The following is a 21,375-nucleotide window of genomic DNA, read 5'->3' as shown; positions in this document are numbered from 1 at the left end:
ATTTCGAATGTACAGCAAAGCGTCCATAAAATATCATTTGAAACATCTATACATTCGAAACATCTATAGAGTTGGGGGGGGGGTGGTCCTTGTCCAAGTGAAAATTACTTCGGGATTGCTGCACATTCCGAAAGCTGCATGTCTGGTCCTCAAAACACTAAGTAGTCATTTGACGACTACTGTGAGATTGACCAACATAATTATTACAGACCGTTTCGAATGTACAGCAAAGCGTCCATAAAATATCATTCGAAACATCTATACAGTTGGGGGGGGGGGGGTGGTCCTTGTCCAAGTGAAAGTTACTTCGGGATTGCTGCACATTCTGAAAGCTGCATGTCTGGTCCTCAAAACACTTAGTCATCTGACGACTCCTTAGAGCGACCAACATACTTATGACAGACCGTTTTTCGAATGTACAGCAAAGCGTCCATAAAATATCATCTGAATATCAACTTTGAACTGATGTACAGTAGACATGACGTAGTTATGTCGGGACAAAATTGGGTGCATAGATGCAAAAGGTTGAGTTTCTCCACTAAAACATTTAAGTATAACAGCTTGGTCTCGGAGAAACTGGAACACGTCCTTCCACTTCACAGGGCTTGGGGAGGAGAGCAGGGAGGTGGGAATCCACCTCCCTGGGAAGAGAGACTGGCCCAGTATCAACTCCAATATATACCATATATACTTTCCTGCTCCTACTATCCCATAATACTTATCTCTGGTATGGTACCCAAGCTTTCCTGACTAACCCTTCTCAAAGAAACTTTATACAAAAACTTTATACAAAAACTGACCATGAATGGTAAGGGAGAGAGAGAGAGAGACAAGGAGGCAGAGAGAGAGAGATGGGGGAGAGAGGGGGAGATTGAGAAAGAGACTTGATACAAAGCATTTTACATGTATGCTGTACTCTGGTTCTTTGTACAGCATCACAAGGTGGCAAACTTCAAAGTAACATAGAACAATACCAGCCACTTTAATGTGGTTTTCCATCTCTAAGTCACAGTCCAGTCATTGCCACTGTCCAGTCATTGCCACTAAATCCACTATTCAAGTAGGGTGGCAGTACCTCTTTTGTTTCATAAACTCATTCACCCTCCAGGTAGCATATGGTGGCACTATGTAATACACTGCGTACCAAGCACCTATTGTATCTTGGTAATGAATAGATTTCAGCTTTCTGGTTCTACAAACACTATACATTTTATACAGTAAAACGGGCAAGTTGCTCCATCTCTTATATTACATGTCTTGGCATGAAAACTAATATATTCCAGCTTTCTGCCAGTACCTATTGTATCTTGGTAATGAATAGATTCTACAAACTCTATGTACGTACTAAAGTGGGCAAGTTGCTCCATAAACTTATGTTACATGTCTTGGCAGGAAAGCTATATTCCAGCTTCCTGCCTGTACTATCTCTCCAGTAAAGTGGGCATGTTACTCCACCACTTTACACATATATGTCAAATACCTGTTCAGAATGATTTTGTCTCTTATATCATAGGAGTTTAGACACATTCAGTGGCTATAATCCACAAATATATCACTGACATAATACAGTAGAGATGCGTTGAGGCAGACAATGACAAAAATTGTGATGATGACTACCAAGCAGTAAGCTAAGCATAAATCACCTTTGCATTTGCACATCACTAAACAGTCTTTAGTCAAGTACACTATGTGCAAGAAACAGTGTCAAAACTGAACAGTAAGCCCACCAACATACTTGTGACGTACAATCCTACATCTAAATGTAACTTAGTGTCTTTTGATTTGGTACACATTTAACCAAGGGGTTACGACGAAGATGACAGCAACTAATGTAACTCCAATAAATCAAAGCTAAACTCCTACACAACAGACATGAGTAATGATTTCTTTTCTAGCTCTTGGCTATAGATACATTAGCTCCTATGTTACATCTTGAACCAAGATATGATGTTAACCCTTATTAAGCTAGGTCCATATGATGGCTTATACATGGAGTGCCAAATAATGACATACTTGGAGTGGACCATAATGTATTTGCTTGCAACAGTTGCCAAGCTATTAGCTTTGGTCGCTTCTTTAAATGTATGACAAAGTCTTTTATAGACCACACATGCCTCCCTTTATATCAGCTGAAAGCTGAATTGGCGGATTGGGGGGGGGGGGGGGGGGGTCATAAATTGCAGGTGTTCAAAAAGATAGGTTTTTTTTATTGTTTTTGTTTTTTGTCTACATATCAATCAATCCGGCATTCTGGAGGTATGCGTCTAGGCACGTACTATTCTTGCATCTCCCTCAGCACATGAGAATATTTTGGAAGTATTCTCAAGTACACCTTTGTGGCAAAAACACATTCCTTGTACATATTTGAGCACATACCCCTCAACTTACTGAGCTGCTATGCTGGATTGGCATTACTTTAGCCATACTTTTCAAAATACTTGGCAAGACTGTACATCAGATAACATCAGCCAAATGATGCAAACAAGGGTTTTCACAAGATTGCAACACCTGGAACGCAAAACACAAAATGGGAGACTTTCTGCGGTTGTGAAAAATGTGTGATCCTGTGTTTGTTAATGCAGAGCCCCCACCCCTTGATTTTCCGCTCCATATCTCAAGGCTGACAAATCTGGTCATGAGTCCAGGGCCCTGTTTTATGAAGGGTTAAAATTGATTATAAAGTTGATTTTTCTTTGTTCATTTTCCATCTGTGAAGATGGCTGGATTGCCCATATTCAGCTATGTTAACCTGCGTGTTAAAGAAATTTAAAATCAATTTTATCTTTTGATAAAACAGCCCAGCTAGATCCCCTTAATCCCCACCATGCTCTAGGGAAAACTCTCACAGACGGAGACCGTTGCTGACATCCAGTGGATTCACTCGTCTTGCTCCAACTCCTGCTCGGTGTGAACCTCGCTGTCAGCAGTCAGATAAGCTTGGTTACGCTCTGGGTCGTGCAGCTGGTGGATGCGGATGAACCTGCCTGCAGAGATCCTATGTAGTGGGCAAATCATTATGAAATTTAACAGAAGTCAAAGCAACACCCTTCTAGGCTTTAAAAATCAACCAAACACTGCAAGTTTTAGAACATTTATCTATTTAAAAAAAAAAAAAAAGAATATGAGGGGATGTGTATTTGAAAGCAGTGCACAATGCAACTTTTATTTCCTCAATTGCCAGAACTGCCATAATTTAACGTACAGCATGTTGGATTGCTTAGTTCTGAGAAAAATAAAGTAAAAAACCTTGAAAAATGTTATTCCACAGTTCAGTGAAACTAATATTGTTTTACAAAACACATACAAACACACACAGATATTTTGTAATATTGCTTCCATACCGCTAAGCAATTATTCTAACATGATTTGTAGTTGCATGTACTTATGGTCAGACTTTTATATCCCTTATGCTAGAAGGATTTATATTAACATGCTTAATCACTCCATGCCAAAGCAATTAAAATATTTCTTTGAAGAATATGCTTTTGCTGGTAATTTTGTGCAAATGTAAGAAGCCTTCAATTTTCATGGGCTGATAGCCAGTTTGCATTCTGTACTTACTCATCAAACACAGATACAACTATGCTTAAATTGCCATAAAACATATCCCACAACACACACAAAAAGAAAACCACACAAGCATATCAAACACACATATTCTTACATCTGCCCCTTTCCCTGCTACAACTAAACAAGTACATGTAATGGGAGTCTGGTACCTATGTTAAAAGTGTGTGTAAACCTAATATACGTGTAATCACCTTATCAGCACACGCTCGAGTGCATACACAGCACATGTCACATACCCCTCTCTGTTTCTATTAGTCTGTTTGTCTGTTGGTCTCTCCGTCTGTCTCTCTACAGGAGCTAAAGCACACACACACACACACACAATCTCTCCCCCTCTCTTTTTAAAGGAACTGATGCGCGCGCACACGCACACGCACACAGCTAGTCACAAACACACGCAACAACTTCTTACTAATGCATGTACAACGTAATGGTGGAAAATCTACCAGAAATACATAGCCGGCCAGAACAAATAAGACGGTGACCATTGCAACCTGTTAAAGGCCGTGTCACATCTTTCCGGGCAAGCCTTGCGTGCGACTTGCGAAGAACAATTTTTACTACCCGGAGGTCCCCGCAGATGACTCGCACATGACAGTACCTAGCACGTATCTCACCCGTAGTCGCCCGGAGGTGCGCACGCAAATCTTTTTACCCGTAACCATGTTTAAAGGCCCTGTCACACCTTTCCGGGCAAGCTACGCGGGCTTGTTGCGTGTAGGGATTTTCCAGCATACCGGACAATTTCTGAGGGCGGACAAGGATTTGGGCGAGTCAGTACAAGTGTCTTACTTGCTGGACGCGTTCTACTTAAATTCTACTTGTGGTTATACTATGTGACCTGTGTACCAGTCGCGAGGGGGCTGACAACTCGGTGAAGGAATTCCTCTGAAGGAATGATCACAGAAGTCCCACAGAATGTCATTATCTTGGCTGCATATGGGGACTGCGAAGTGCCTGCGTGGGAGTTGCCAGTTGCGTGCAAGGTACTGCCGCTAAGGGCCTCCTACTGGCGTTCTGCGTGGACCTCTCCGGGCATCCCCGCGACTCAACCGGGAAAAAAAAATGGTTATGTTCAAAACTTGGCTGCGGTTAAATCGGACTTGCGTGCGCACCTCCGGGCAACTACAGGCGAGATACGCGCTATAGGTACTGTCAGGTGTGGACCAACCAAGAGCTCCGGGTGGCAAATCAAGCCAAGCCGCGCAAGTCAAGCCGCGAAACTTCCCCAGATAAGGTATGACAAGGCCTTGAGCATGCTCAAAACTTGTTTCGAGTAAGTCGCGGGGGTTCGCTCGCAGAGGTACACGCAGAACACCAGTAGGAGACCCTTACCGGCAGCACCTCGCAGGCATGTACTCCAACGCATGCAGTGGCGTATCTAGGGAAAACGGCGCCCGGGGCAAGCACGAAAATTGCGCCCCTAATTTCTGAAAAAGTGTTCAACCCCAACCCCATCCCGGTAGGGACCTTAGACAAGGTCCACATGATGCTTTTTCAAGCACTTAAAAGGGATCTTTTGAGGGTGATTTAACTGTAATGAATTTTGATAGATTTTGGCGAGCGAGCGCAGCGAGCGAGCCGAAAATTTTTGTATTTCAGCTTACAAAACATGGAATTCTTGTCATTTTTCGCTTACCAAATCTTACAATTCTAAACAAGATATAGTGACGGCCTTATAGATAACGATTTATACCCAAAAAACTGAGGACTTTAAAAAATACTCTAAATTAGTACGCGCGAGTGAGCTGAAATTTGTATATGTCCTCGTCATCATCATGTATTGTTCTTATTTTTTTTAATATAAATTTGGGCGAACGAGCGCAGCGAGCGAGCCGAAAATTTTTGTATTTCAGCTTACAAAACATGGAATTCTTGTCATTTTTTTTTTTTTTTTGCTTATTAAATCTCACAATTATAGTGACGACCTTATAGATAACAATTTATACCAACAAAGTGAGGACTTGAAAAAATACTCTAAATTAGTACGAGCGAGTGAGCCGAAATTTGTATAAATTCTGCGTCATCATTACGGTTTTTTTTTTTCTTATCTTTTTGGATTTTTTTTTTGCGCCCCCCTCCCCCGTATGTTCGAAACCGTTGGCGTCCTCTTTTGATAAAATCGGCGATCGCTTCAGAACGAATGAAATTGAAGACGCTGCTCTGTGTAACATTTTTCCTGCTAAATATAAAATGGCATGAGTGAACACAATAGACATTGTCATTTTGTCCGCGTCATCGTCACGTTTTGTTCTTATCTTCTTCTCTTTTATTATACAAATTTTGGCGAGCGAGCGCAGCGAGCGAGCCGAAAATTTTTGTATTTCAGCTCACAGAACATGGAATTTTTGTGTGAACACAATGAACAATTGTCATTTTGTCCGCGTCATCATCATGTTTAGTTTTTATCTTGTTTGATTTGGTTTTCTGCCCCCCCCCCCCCCCCCACCATTCTCCCACACCCTTCCGGGCGAGTTTTTTTTTTTTTTCTTCTTCTTCTTCTTCTTCTTCTTCTTTTCTTTTTTTTTCTTCTTCTTCTTCTTCTTCTTTTTTTTTCTTTTCTTCTTCTTCTTCTTCGTTTTTTTCCCGTTTTTTTGCGCCCCCAAGGAGTGGCGCCCGGGGCACGTGCCCCCCTTGCCCCACCCCCCCCCCCCCCCAGATACGCCACTGAACGCATGAGGTACTTCTCAGTAACCGTAAGTCGCTCGTAACAGAAAACGGATCGGTTTCAAAGCTCTCACGCAGGTCACACTGAAGACACGCAAGTAAAAGTTAAGTAGCAAGCGTTTAGTAGGTAAGAAACGAGTGCGAAACTCGCCTTAACATTCTTGTCCGCCCGCGGAAAATTCTCCTGTGTGCTTAACCCTAACTAGGTCGATGTATCGCTATCGCGAAAAGCTATCGCCGCGACGTTTCGTGACTTTTTTCTTTCGAGTCTCTCGCATCTTTGACACCCAATTTGCGATGCCCGGGCTCGCGGTTCCGAAGTTGCACAGAAATAATTATGTACGTGCATGTTAGACCCAAAAATGCTCAAAAACGTGAATTCGTGTACAATTTCAATGCAAACTGTGTTTACAGGCAAATTTTATAAAAGCATGATTATTTTGGGGTTTTATTCATTGAAATCAATAACATATTTTCTTGTTCGGGACAATCTCGCGGACAAATTTCATCAAAAAAAAACAATGAAAAACACAGTCAAAAAAAAATAATAAATTCAAAAAACAATAAAATACTTTTTTTTTTAAATACATTTTTTTTTCTCTTACATTTGCTAAGGACACTAAAAAGAATATTTACACAAAAATGTGCCTGTTATGAGATTTATTTAGTGATTTAGACCAAATTGTCTTATTTTATGCATCATTATGCATAAATTAGCACAATTTAGCATAAATGATAATTTTTTGAAAAATTAACTTCATGGTACTTTAGATTACATCATAAGCAATGTGTGTGCCAATTTTCGTCGCGATCGCGCGGTCGACCGTCGAGATCTGGAGGGGGCCTGGGAGCCCCCCCCCCCCCCCCGGCTCTATCATCTACCTATTATAGCCCGGCCTAGTTTGGGTTCAGGCCCTGTCACACCTTTCCAGGTAAGCTACGCAGGCTTGTTGCGAGTAGGGATTTTCCTGCATGCAGGAGAATTTTTTGCGGTCGGACAAGGATGTTGGCGAGTTCCGTACTTGCGTCTTACTGCTAGACGCGTGGTGTCCTGCGTGTACCTCTGCGGGCAAACTCCCGCAACTCACCCGGAACGAGTTTTGAGGTCCACGCAGAAGTGGCAGAACGCCAGTACGAGGCCCTTAGAGGCAGCATCTCGTAGGTAACTCCCACGCAGGTAATTTGCAGCTGTAACGCAGGAATTTCGCAGTTCCCGTATGCGTCAAGATAACATTCTGTGGGATTTCTGCTTCTCCTTCAGAGGGATTCCTTCACCGAGTTCTCAGCCCTCACCACAACACGCCTGACATGCAGGTCACACGGAAGTAGAACGTAAGTAGCACGGGTCCAGCAGGTAAGACGCATGCGAAACTTGCCGAAATCCTTGTGTCCGCCTGCAAAAATTGTCCTGCGTGCTGGAAAATCCCCACAAGCGACAAGCCCGCCTAGCTTGCCCGGAAAGGTGTGACAGGACCTAAACTTGGCTAGCTGCGGGTGAATGGGACTTGCGTGAGCAACTCCGAGTAACTACGGGTGAGATACGTGCTATAGTAACTGTCATGTGCGGGTCATCTGCGGGGACCTCCGGACAGTAAAAATTGCCCAGAAAGGGATGGCACGGTCTTAACAGCTGCACTGATATTGCAATCACTAACGTTGGAGACATCACACACCCGGCGCACAAACACAACTTACCTCGTGTCATGCGGGGTGAGGAAAATGAACTGGCGATATGATTGATACTCGGCGAACTCCTGCATCATTTCCATACACTCTCTCCTAGTCACCATGTCCTACACAATCAGAAGATAATGAACAGACAGATATTATGGTTAAAGCACGTCTACAGAAAAATAGCGGCTGATTACTTTATTGGAAACAGTGACCCTTTGATTACAGGACAATATCATCAATTTCAATCATACCTTAACTCCCCCCCCCCCATTCCCTATTGTCCAACTACACTGTACATAGACCTTTCAAATAAATGTAGTGAGTCTTTTCAACCTACGAATTTTCAGAACTCTAGGAGAGCACTTGCTTTGACATAATTTATACATCGCATTGTCACGAAGAGATGAAATAAGGAAGTTAGCACTCCAGTAAACATACAATTACAGTGTACAACTTTTAGCATTGTAGTTCATGTCTAATGTCCTGTAATATGCAGAGCAAAACCCTCCCTGCACTGGTATGGCTGTACTGCCAGGGCCACCCACTGAGAGCTTAATGAGATGATAACTTCTACAAGTGAGTAACGACAGGGGTTACACGGTCTTTTGATGCCCGTATAAATAAGCAAATAATAATCGACTGTGAGGGCTACGATTACAACCTAACATTGCTGAGGTGATCCGCTAGGTGTCTATCAGACCAACCAAAGCGATGTTAGATTTTAGGCCTATCTATTGCCAGAGAAATAGGAGATGATTATTTGCTTTATATCCCACATCGATTAACAAACTTGAGATTTGATAAAAATGCATTCCATCAACCACACAGATTTTTATTCTATAATCGTGCTGAATGATACAACACAGGTAGGCCTAGTTGTACCGTAAAACCACGGTTGTGGCACGGCGGCAGTCGAATGAACTAGAGTAACGTTTATAGAGCAGAGACGGTGTCGATGTCATTTCTATTGTGCGATGTGCACAGATCGATGTATGCCGCTGGAACTTGCTAGCTGCCCGCGTGGCTAGTTCGGAGCCATACCTTTATCGATTCCATTAATCGTGATGGGTATGTAAAGAGTGCTAATGAAAAAGACTATCAAATAATAGTCCCATGGTATGAATGTTGGGAGAAAAACATCTCTCAATCACGTGTTCCAAATAAAGTAATCCCATTGGGATATAATTTTATATGATGCCTTCAAATGAATGAATGCTTAAATCATGTGATCTGAGTGTTTTTATTCTTCTAATTTCCTCACCCTGCTGTACAGCTTTAGTAGTCTACTTTGTATCTATTATAGTTTTTGCTACATACTGCCTGTACGTTAACGTCGCATGCACTTTTTGGTTGGCAAGTTAACAGGTTTGTACATAAGATTTGACCAGGACACAGGAGAGAAGCACAAAATCAGCTACTACAGTGGGCGACAGAAATATCATTACATATTGTTATATTTCCAAATATACTTATATTATTATACTGCCCCGTTTTTATTAGTTTAAAAGAAAGAACTTTACTATTTTCTCCTTCCTTCGTTTGCACCCTCTTCTATCCCGCTTGCTTTTTATCACAGAACTTGGGTTTTGAGATATTAGCAGCACCAGTGGAAATCCGAGGGTTGTTTTGTTGCTTCCTCTCCCCCTCCCAACTCACAAAGACACTTCTGGCACCAACATAATACCCGTGGTAATCCAAGGATTGTCTTCTTGCCGCCCCCCGCCAGACATACTTTTGGCTACAAAATAAACAACAATAACAAAATGAAAAAATCGGAAAAGATGGACAGTCCCCCAAAATGCTTAAAGGACAAGTTCACCTTCATAAACATAAGGATTGAGAGAATGCAGCAATATTAGTAAAACACATCAGTGAAAGTTTGAGGAAAATTGGACAATCGATGCAAAAATTATGAATTTTTAAGATTTTTGTGTTGGAACCGCTGGATGAGGAGACTACTAAGGCTCGTGATGTCATATGAGTACAACAGTATAAAGAAAATGTAAAGAAAATTCAACATATTTTCACTTTTTTTCGCATAATAAAAGAGCACTTATATCATGATTAACATTTCTTTTACCACTTTTTCATCTAAAATATAATTATCTTCCCACCCAACGGACAATCCTATCTAAGTGGGTTGTCGTCCGTTCCTAATGTTGGTACACTTGTTTAATGGATCATTACACACACATAGACACACACAGACACACACAAAGACACACACACACACCTTTTCGACGCACACAGAAACACACGAACAGACACACACACACACATACACACCTTTTCGGTTCATTAAAAAGATACAAATTGGTTATATTATCATTTATATTTCTTTTCGTTTTTATTTGAAAACAAAACTATGCTTTGCCATACCACACTTGACGTCATATTTTGACGTCTTTTTGACGTCTTATTGGTTTAAAAATGACGTCATTATGACGTCTTTACGACCAGAATTTTGCGTTCACGCCGGAAAAATCACGTCATATTCACGTCCTTTTTGGTCGTGTTGCTGTCATATTGACATTGTATATTGACGTCTTTTTTACGTCTTTATGAACGTCATTTTCACGTCATATTTTTACGTCTTTTTGACGACAGTATGCACCAGCGCAAGACGTAAAATAAGACGTCATATTTTGACGTCTTTTTACGTCTTTAGGTCACACTCCTATGAAAAAAAAAACGACTGGTAATTGTCACACGTCATATTTACGGCTACGTTCATATCGTACTCCTTTGCTAGATCTATAGTGCACATCCAATAATGACGTAATGTCAGCCTATTGAATATGTAAATGACCTATCCTACACACCCTAGTAATCAAGACTCTTATGTCTACGTCCTATTTCTAACTACAACTCTAACTACAATTTCTTACACATTTTAAGTTTGAAATCAATATGAATACCTTTTAGGTTAATGTATTTACTTATTGCCACTAGCTAAATTGCATAATTAGATCATCTCTCATGAATATTCATAATCGATAGTTTCGCATGCAGTTTTTGTTGACCAATTATTTTGGATGTTGCACCCTGACATTCGTTGAAATTTGCTCGCTTGGTAGGCTCATTATCATATCATACCATTGCACACCTCTAATGTCACTTTCATACTTTGTAACAGACAGTAAATCAGCTGCAAACACGCAGTCAATCACTTCTCTACTCTCTACAATCCAACTAATCATGGTGATACTGTGCAATAATATAATTTTAATACACAATAATTTCCCTTTCAGGACCTTACGTCCGAGGTGTTGTGTAAGACAAACAGTGTATGCAATGGTCCTTATACTAAAGCAATGGAACAAGATTTCACACTCGATGAAAGATGAGGTGCTCTATCTAAACTCTGCTTTGCCTCGTTTAATAGCATGTCTCATCTTTCCTCTCGTGCAAAATCCTTCGCCACAGCACTCATGACCAATCACTGGCTGTATACTGGTCTAACCCGAATGACGAAGGCTCTCGCATCACTGTGCTTACCATGAAGACATCAAACTCATCCATGACCCTAAAGGGTGACTCAATGGACTCCCACAGCGCCATGATGAGACAGACGGTGGAGAAGGAACGCTCCCCTCCCGACAGACTCCGCACGTTGGTGGCTGATGTGTTCTGTCTTCGACCCTTTAGAGCCTTACTCTGATCTGAATCAACCTGTTTTTTTTTTATTTCAAATATAGAAAAATAGAGTTTTCGTCATATTTTTCTCATTAATTGAACTGACATATGATGTGATTTACACAGAAAACTTGTTTAATGTTATAAGGATGTCACCATGACTCAATTAATTCTACCTTGTTTTCATAGTTACCTTGTTGTAAACTAGCAAAATTAGCAAACTTCAGTAATGGTATACCAGGACTGTAAAATTCACCTTATTAAAAGCGGTGCCTCATTGTGAGCATGCCCATTATATTCCTACAGGGTTTCAATGTATGAAATAAAGAATGATCTTTACCACACAGTGCAAAATTAATGTATCCCCTGAACTGACCCGAAATCTCCTACATGTACAATTTGTTTTAGCCGTTTGCCAATTAAGGCCCTCGCGCTGTAATGGTGGTGAATGAATGGTGCGAACAAAGTGAGCTATCTGAGTTGGACAGTGCAAGGGTCTTTTGAGATCTGATTCGCACCCTTTAATGTTAGCCCTTTGAAGTACTGATTTTTGCTCCCCCAAAATCAACTTATCTGCGTGTCTGTCTGCCCAAGCCTGATTTGCATACAGCGAATGCATGCCAAAGACTGCCACTGGTGGTCAGTGATGCATGCATGCGAACACACCGGACAACGCCAAGACGGAGGATGTGGGGAGCAGGCCATTCCACTGCTTGCCCAGCACTCGTCAATATGACTACTAGTATTCAGTAGGGTTCATGTGTCATGAATAATAATGTGTGAAGCAGATCTCAAAAGGCCCTCCCCCTGTCACGCTCCGCTGGGCTCACTTCGCTCGTCCATTGTAGCTGTCATACAGCAAGAGGGCCTTGACAAAAGACTACATTCATTTGAGAAATGAATCATCTGGGTCTGAAAGTTAGAATGATGATCGGGCTATCACCAAAAATAATCAGCAGCAAGACTAATGTCCAATCATACACCTCCATATCAAAGAAGAATGTGGGTAGTAGGCCTACAGCGCAAACTAGAAATGTGACACCATAGCAATTGCATACCGCTGCAGAATCCAAAGTATCGTCTGGTGATTTTTCTCTTGCAGGGGATCCAACACCCTACACTTTGATAATATCCCGCCATGAATTGTAACACGTATGACCATCACTCACAATCAAGTTGAGCTCCCCTGCCACATGGTCGAACTTGATCTGACCGAAGTAGCCACGGTTTGATATCATGGACACGAAGAGGCACTGTGCCCGTGCAGCGATGGTGCGGCGAAGGTCTTGAAACTTCAATTTCCTCTTTTCAAGCTGTTTTTCAAGCACCTGAAAACAAACAATAGCCACAGGCATTGGCATCACATAATATGGTGGAACCTCTTTACAAAGAGGTCGGATATAGCGAGATACCTGACATAATGAGGTAATTTTAAAGGTCCCATTTCTTGTAAATTTGATTGTTTTTATCCCTGGTATAACGAGACACCTGATTAAATGAGGTTAATTAGCAAGCCCATACCTGTTATTCTTTTGTTTTTATCACTGATTTAATGAGATACCCACAATCTGGCAATCTGGAGGACACTCCAGTGATCCAAAGCTGCTCGTTATACCAAGGTTCCCTTGTATTGTGAAGTTCCAATGATGATAATAATGATAAGAAATCATTACTTAATTCCACCTAGCAAGGTAGATAAGGGGCAGGTAGAAACAAGTCTACCCTAAAACAAGGTCCAAGTCCCATACATTCCTCATGGTCGCTTGGTACCTCAAGTAAACAAGTGCCTGAGGATTAAAGAAACCTTGCATGATGATTACAGTGAGGGTGCAGAATAATGTAATGCTAACAATAATAACAGAATGTAATCTGATATCTTACAGGAGACCTATGAAGAGATTTCAAAAGTGAAATGGATAGCTACATGAATATTTCTTACTAAATGTAGCGATATAAATATGTTGTTTTGTGATCACGTGACACGAGTCTGGATTGCAAGCTGTATTGATTTTGTGTATAGTTCAGGGATGCATAACTCGGATTTATAGGAGTGGACTATTGAGGGAAAATAGAATGGAAGGTGAGGGAAAGGGTAGGGGGAAAGACATGGGGAAATGGAGGGGAAAAGGAGAGGGCAAGGATGGGGTAGGTAAGGGGAGGGGATTGCAACCTGTACTCATTTTGTGCGCAGTGCACAGATTTTAATTAGTAGCCAGGATTGAAAGGGGTAGACCAATGGGAGAGAGAAAAGGAGGGGGAAATGAAAAAGGCAAGGAAGGGGAAGGGGATGGGAAAGGGGGAGGAAGTAGAGGAATGAACGAGACAGGGAGGGGGGAAAGGAAAGGGCAAGGGAGGGAGTCGGGAGGCAGAAGGAAGGGGCAAGGTTGAAGGACAAACCAGACAGGAATCTCACTCTTATCATCTTCTTGCTGCTCTCAATCTGTTTCTCAACTGTTGAGTAGTTTTGTTTCTTCTCATTGTACGCCTCTGTGATTACAACTGGATCCCCTCGTCTGAGGAAAAGGAAGGAAATTTATTTTTTTTTTTCTTGTTTCAAAAGACCACTCTCCATTTATAAAGTATGGTAGATGGGTACTAATATACAGTAGTAATGTACCCCAGTGACCCACACCAAAGGGACAGTGTCTTTGCCTGAAGACAGGCAGCCCTCACTCACTACATTCAACTCCACAAAAGGCCATCTTGACAGGACTGAGAACACATCAACTTTAAAAGTGATGTTCAACTTCTGCATGTACGGAGGAATAGACAGGTAAGGCTTTGAATGAATACAATGTACATTGGAAATGCTTTTGTTTTTCATTGACTTAGCCAATAATTTGATATCATGCCCAGTTTAATATGTGTTGTGAATGTGTTTTGTGAATGGACAGATGATCAGATAGAGTCTCACATGGCAAAGCAATCTCTAAATTGGGGCATTGCTGCAGGTGCCCTGGGCCACACCATCCTAATTTCAGTGTTTCGGCCCCATGATGCAATTACTATACAATACAATAAAATACAATATTGTAATTGTATTATAAGCTCTTATAAATATTATTGGTGCAATACTTGTTTCACAGGGTTCTAAAGTGCAAAACACGTACCAGTGTCAAGTAAACTCTACAGAATTTAACTTGAATGTACACTGTACATTTCTAATGTTCGTATCTCACATTATTATGGACTAGTTTAAAGAAAAAATGTCTCTTAAATAACCATACCGTCTTCTTAATATTCAAGTTAATGTCATGTAGAGGATGCACACGATAAAAGAACTTATCAGATGTGGTTAAAACAACATTCCGGAGCAGTTAAAAATTGGTATGTAGAATACTTCTAGAAGCACAGCAAAAGGGCGTCAGTGCCTTTAAACCCTCTACTAAGGCTCACCGTTTCTTCTCCTTCCGCATCTGCTTTGATAGCTGAGCGACCTCCCGCCTGATATTGTCCGCCCCACGGGTGAGATTCTCCGGCCTCTCCGGACAGATCTGGGTTGCCTTTTTTAGTTCCACCTGTTGGATTTGCAAACAATGCACATGAAGTTTTTTCATGTGCCGTACTGGTAGGCACGATCATGTCACCCCCTTGCTGAAGCAGCTACAGTGACTACCAGTCGCAAAACACATTGTTTTCAAGATCTTAAACGGGATGGCTAGTAACTGATCAGTGGGAATCAGTGGGAATTCTGGAGGTTGATTGTTCCGATCCTTGTGGGATTCATTAAAGAGTACATTATATAGATCTATCAATTGTTGTGTGAAAATTATTTGCTTCAGAATGGTCTTATATTGGAGTAATGTGCAGTGTAATGTTTCCAGGTTAGCATGTCTGTACAGTGACGGCCCAGAAGGAAATACCAATTACAACTGGACCAGTTGAACCAGTTTAAATCAACTGGTATCCCTGAAAATTGAAATGGGCTAACTGGTCCTGTTGAATTCCAACTGGCTGGACCAGTAAACGAAACCAGTTACCTTTTTAACTGGACCAGTATACAAAACCACTTATCAACTGGTTTACAGTCAACTGGAATCAACTGGAATCCTGGCGTTGACAAAATTAATAATTTCTTGAGTTATGTTGATGTTTGAGCATATATATACCAGAACATGTATAGACGGTCTAGAACGTATTTGAAGACATTATCTAGATATCAGAATTACATCTGATTCTGGTATACTTATGTAAGGCTGCTATTTCGTTTGCTGCACGTTGCCATAGTTATAAGTGTGCCCTAGCTGCCATTTTGTTTCTCACCTCTTTACACACGTTCTCTTTTGTTATTCCCTTTGTCCTGAGCTATCCGATTCATTCACCATGTACTTTCTATTGAGTTCATAATCGCTTGGCCTCTACTCAAATTGCCGGGGTTTTTTTTTCCTCTCTCTCTCTTTCTTCGGATTCGATCCGGTGCGCCTTCAGTCCTCTTTCTCTCCTTATTCATTTTGCCTCGCCCTGCCCCATTTCATTGTTTATCTCCCACTCCATTACCTCCCTACATGGCCGTCACAATGGCGGCCATGTCTGGAATTCAGGACGTCCCTCCCCTCACTGTTCTTAATGACCCCGAAGAAAACCCCGACCTTTCAGAGATAATACCTGACCCCATTCCGATTCCTAACCGCGACACTGGGTTTACAGAAGTTTCACGAAAGAGACAACGGCCAAATTCCCAACCCTACTCCGATGACGAATCTGAACTGTTTCACACACCCTCCCGTCCTCCTTTCAACCCGTATGTAACTATTATTGGAACCGTCAAAAACATTACTCTCATCAACCCCATCCAGGTCGCACGTGAAATCAATAAGTCAGTAGGAAAAGTGCCTCAAGTCCAACGTAAACAAAAATCCTTCACTATCAAATGTTTCAATCCTAAACAGGTTCGTACTCTAATGGAACTGAATGAATTCTGCAAAACCCCTATTCGTGTCACTAACGACAAGTCATTCTCTCCTGTTCTAAAAGGAATCATCAAACGCGTCTCGCCCGAAATGACGGAACAAGACATCAAGGAGGCGCTGGTGGGCCAGGGTGTGACCGAAGTTAAGCGCATCTCAAAACGATCAAACGATGGTCCTACCCCAACCAATGTACTCGTTCTCTCTTTCGACTGCCCCTCACTACCAGAATCGGTGTGCATTGGCTACGAAACTTTCCCAGTAAGTGTATATGTTCCCCCTGTTTCTCGCTGTTTTCACTGCCAACGGTTTGGTCACACAAAAGATACATGTAGGTCTAAGCAGCGTTGTGTAAGATGTGGAGAAAACCATGATCTCTCCTCCTGCCCCTCCAAATCCAATCCAAAATGTCTGCGATGCGGGGGCCCCCATAGCGCGGCCTACGCAGGTTGCCCAAAGTTCAAACTTGCACGTAAAGTACAAAATTACTCCACTTTGAATCATGTTTCCTATGCGGAAGCTGCCAAAAAACTACAGGTTACCCAATCCAACACCCAAGCTTTGAATTCTAACCAAGATCAATCTGACCCGCGACATCTCCCAGGTCCTCATGTGCCCGATTCTCCTCCTCAATCTACCATATCTGCTCACATTCATAATCCCGAGTCTAACTCTACCACCTCCTCCATCACCACTTCTCGCTCCCATCCTTCCACTGTGAGTGTGACCCATGCACCTGCTCAACCCAAACAGGCTACTGACAGGACACAGGGTCACAGAATCCTCCCTGTCCCTATAGATACAACTGCGGCCTCCACACAAACAAACAAACGGCAACTCCCTCCTGCAACATCCATTCTCCTAGTGGAAAAAACTAGTCTCTTTCGTGAGCACAGTTATAAACAATCTTGATGCGGCTGATTCTGATCACAAGAGAATCATGCTGGTTGTTCAATCTGCAAACACTTGTTTTTATGTGGTCGTTTCCAGGAAAAGATATATGAACTCCTACATCCGAATCAATAATGGATCTGAACCTCATTATTTGGCAGTGGAACGCCAGAAGGCTCCCCTCTAATGGCGCGGAGCTGACTCGGCACATCTACTCTTCCCCTTCACCCCCACATGTTATCCTCGTGCAAGAGACCTGGTATCACGATGACACAAATTTGTCCATTCCTATGTATACTGCTCTGTGGCGCAATCGCGTCTCCTCACGTGGAGGTGGCTGTGCAATTTTTATTCATCAAGACGTGAATTTCAGCAATGTTCATTATCTCCCTCACCTAGAGGGATTGAAAGTCAATATTTTGTATAGAAATGTTTCTGTTACCATGGTAAATTTTTACAATCCCATCAAAAGATTGTCCACACAAGATTTACTTTCTCTTACAGTCGACTGCCTACCTTACTATGTCATTGGAGATTTTAACGCCCACCACCCTGCATGGGGAGGACCACCATGGACCTCAATGGAAAAGTAATATTTGAATTTTGCAATGATCACGATATTGTTGTACTTAACGATTCCTCAGCAACACGCTTTGACATTGCCAGAGGATCTTCCACGTCAATTGACCTCACTCTTGTTCCTCCGTCATTAGCCCCCCACTGTAACTGGTCGGTATCCCCTTTTTCCCTCGGGAGTGATGATCACTACCTTATATCCTGTAATGTTTATTTTAGTTTGCCGTTAAAGCGGCTTTCCATACCTAGCGCTTCCTCTCAAAATAATGACAATCTCCCGCCCCGTTGGGCTTTTCGAAGAGCCAATTGGGAATTATTTCAGCGTGAATTAGAACTGTCACATCATTCACACAGCTCCCGTCCAGTTAATATCTACGATTTGTATGATCTTTTTCTACAATGTATTTCTCAAGCTGCTAATGCCTCTATTCCCCTACAGACCCCGACCTGTCGCCCACCTCTTCCCTGGTGGTCGGCGGCTTGTTCGAGAGCTGTCCGTGACCGTCATCGTGCCAAACGTAAGCTTGATATTGAAGTCTTATCATTACGATGACTTAATCAATCATCTACAATTTAATGCTTTAGCCAGGCGCACCATTAAATCGCCCAAGCGTTTTCATTTCACTACTTTTTGCAACTCTTTGAACCGTTTCTCCCCACTCTCAGATGTATGGTGCAAAGTAAAGCTATCGTCTAACAATCATACCAGGAGTACCTTCCCACCCATACTTATAAACAACACTTATACTCATGACGCCCACTGTATCGCCAATGCTATGGCAGTTGCTTTCTCTCAAACGCCTTCTTTAACTCCCTCTCTCCCTCTTCCTACTTCCAAACCCCCATCATATATACATGATAATGATTCTCCTCTCAACGCTCCTTTCACTCCCAAAGAGCTCGAAATGGCGATCAAAGCTTCTAAGAACTCAGCCCCTGAGGTCGATGGAATCAACAAACAGTTGTTAAGCCATTTAACTGACAATATGTTTTGCTCTCTGTTAGAGATTATTAACATGAGTTGGGAAACGTCTGTAATCCCGCCCCAATGGAAACACTCCATTATCAAGCCCATACTAAAGCCTGGCAAGGACAAACACTCAATCAGCTCCTACCGCCCAATTTCTCTCACACCTATCATATGTAAACTCATGGAACGTATGATTGTCCGCAGACTCTCGTACATTATTGATAAATATGATTCAATTTCTTCCCATCAGTCTGCTTTCCTCCGACATCGTAGAATTCTCAATAATCTCTTGTGCTTAGAATCCCAAGGAAATCCCTATTCAGTAAAGGATATACGGTCGCTATGTTTCTTGACATCTGTCAAGCCTGCGACTCTATTAATCATCAGGCACTGCTTTCCAGACTTTACTCAGTGGGACTTCGAGGCCGATTTCTAAGCTGGGTACAAAGTTTTCTGGACTCGCGAACTTTTCAGGTACAGATAAACTCCACACTTTCAGACATTCGTACATGCCAAGCTGGCCTCCCGCAAGGTAGCGTCATCAGTCCTCTATTATTCAATCTGTTTATTGATGGAATTATACATTATTGTGCATCAAACCTGTCTATGTATGCTGACGACATTGCTATATGGCATTCTTCCACCAGTCTTCGTCACATCAATACAAAACTCCAGTCCGATGTGAATAGCATCTCTGATTGGATGACACAGTATGGACTCTCTCTGTCTACTAACTGACAAGTCTAAAGTGGTTATTTTTCACTCTCGACCAGTCTCTCCCACAGGTTTCTGCATTCGTCTCCAGAACGCTCCGCTTGAAGTCGTCCCTTCTCATAAATACCTAGGGGTTACCCTTGATTACTCCTTGTCATGGTCTCCTCATGTTCAAGACATCCTAATGAACTGCAACAAACGGCTAAACCTCCTTCGTCCGCTAACCGGCTCAAACTGGGGCGCCGATACACAAACCCTTCTCTTACTCTACCGGTCTCTAGTCCGCCCTCACCTCGACTACGCCTGTGAAATCTATGGTTCTTTATCCCCGCTCCTTCGTTGTAGGTCCATGTTTCAAGCAAACTAGATACCATACAGGGCCATGCCCAGGCTATGCCCTTCGAATATGCACCGGCGCGTTACCATCTACTGCCCTGCATGCACTTCAAGAAGAATGCAACGAACCACCACTCCATATACGCCGCGAAAGGGCCGCCTTTATTTACTGCGCCTATATACACACTGTCCCCACTTCACCCCGTCCGAAAAGCCATTGTCAACTGCTGGCAATTCTCATCGAATAAATGGCCACAAAACAAACTTCCTTTCGCTCTCCGAATCAAGCCGCTTACGGACACTTTTCTAAAGCTGCAACCTATCCACGTTTATCCCAGTCCCCCTTGGTCCATTGAACATCCCAATATTGACCTCTCCCTTCACAGCTCATGTCCCAAGACCGCCCTCCCTTCAGCGCAACATCAAACTGCTCTTCAAACCATAAATACCACATATTCAAATCACCTGACAATATATACACTGACGGTTCCCATGATCCCTCCACTAACTGTTCTGGCATTGGAATTTACGTACCTCACTATCGTCATGAAATAAGTGAAAGGGTTTCACCCATCTCAATTAAAACGTTTTTGTCGTACAGAACTGGTAGCGATTCTTCTTGCCTTATCATGGCTGGAATCCTCTCCCCCTCTCAGAGCTGTTATTTTCTCAGATTCTCTCAGTGCCTTGACACTTTTGAATAATCACCCTCAAATATCCTTGACCTTCCCAATGAAGTCCTTCTTAAATGCTAAAATCTTATAATGAATGGGTGTGACATCACTTTAGCATGGGTACCAGCTCACTGTGGTCTAGTGGGCAACGAAAAAGCCGATTATCTTGCCAAACAAAGCTTACGTAAGAATATTACAATCAGTGTTCCTCTAAATGTTGATGATATACGATATGTAATTAAACATAGGTGTCTTGACGCTAGGAACGCGTTATGGCGCTCGTCTATTAAAGGACGCCATCTTTTCAACATCCAACCCTGTGCCTCAAACACCTTCACCTTTGAAAGTCTGAATAGACGTGATGAAATAATAACTCACCGACTCCGCATGGGCAGAGCCAGATTAGCAACTTTTTATCATATTATCCGTAAGCACCCCACTGGACTTTGCTCAATATGCAATGAATTGGAAACCGTGGAACATTATTTATTACACTGCAAACAACACACAAATCAACGTGCGAATCTCATACGTGCTATCCATAAGCAATCACCAAACATCTCTGATTTACTCGCAAACCAAGAAGCTCTGGACGCAGTTATTACCTATGTCAAGGAAACCAACAAATATCACGGTATTTAACATTGCATAACTTTGCTGTAGCATGGACTTTGCGAAGTCTTGCAGAATGTATGTACCATCATTTTGCATACGTAGATTTCAAGATATTTTGTGAGTCGTCGGTATTATATGTTATTAT

The 21,375-nt window shown here is 42.2% G+C and overlaps 1 protein-coding gene across 1 annotated transcript; it reads right to left on the bottom strand.

Moving 5' to 3' along the window:
• Positions 1 to 842: 842 nt before the first annotated feature.
• On the bottom strand, positions 843 to 14,080 carry LOC140230454 (structural maintenance of chromosomes protein 6-like). The gene is made up of 5 exons (XM_072310607.1): positions 13,961 to 14,080; positions 12,717 to 12,875; positions 11,410 to 11,583; positions 7,933 to 8,030; positions 843 to 2,995 (listed from the first exon to the last, which is right to left on the bottom strand). The coding sequence occupies exons 1-5, from the start codon at positions 13,967 to 13,969 to the stop codon at positions 2,878 to 2,880; spliced, it is 558 nt and encodes a 185-aa protein (XP_072166708.1). The 5' UTR covers positions 13,970 to 14,080; the 3' UTR covers positions 843 to 2,877.
• Between the last annotated feature and the right edge of the window lie 7,295 nt (positions 14,081 to 21,375).

Source organism: Diadema setosum, chromosome 7 (assembly GCF_964275005.1).
Source record: "Diadema setosum chromosome 7, eeDiaSeto1, whole genome shotgun sequence".
In the NCBI taxonomy this organism is placed as follows: domain Eukaryota; kingdom Metazoa; phylum Echinodermata; class Echinoidea; order Diadematoida; family Diadematidae; genus Diadema; species Diadema setosum.
Note: the sequence above shows the minus strand (reverse complement) of the source record. Positions and strands in the feature narration are given on the sequence as shown.

Bases quoted from the DNA above. Each gene is read 5' to 3' on its own strand.
- LOC140230454 (XM_072310607.1), bottom strand. The intron at 11,584-12,716 runs GTGAGTGATGGT...AAAAAAAAACAG, and splicing joins CAGGGGAGCTCAACTTGATT to GTTGATTCAGATCAGAGTAA. The intron at 8,031-11,409 runs GTAAGCACAGTG...CTGATTGTGTAG, and splicing joins ATGAGTTTGATGTCTTCATG to GACATGGTGACTAGGAGAGA.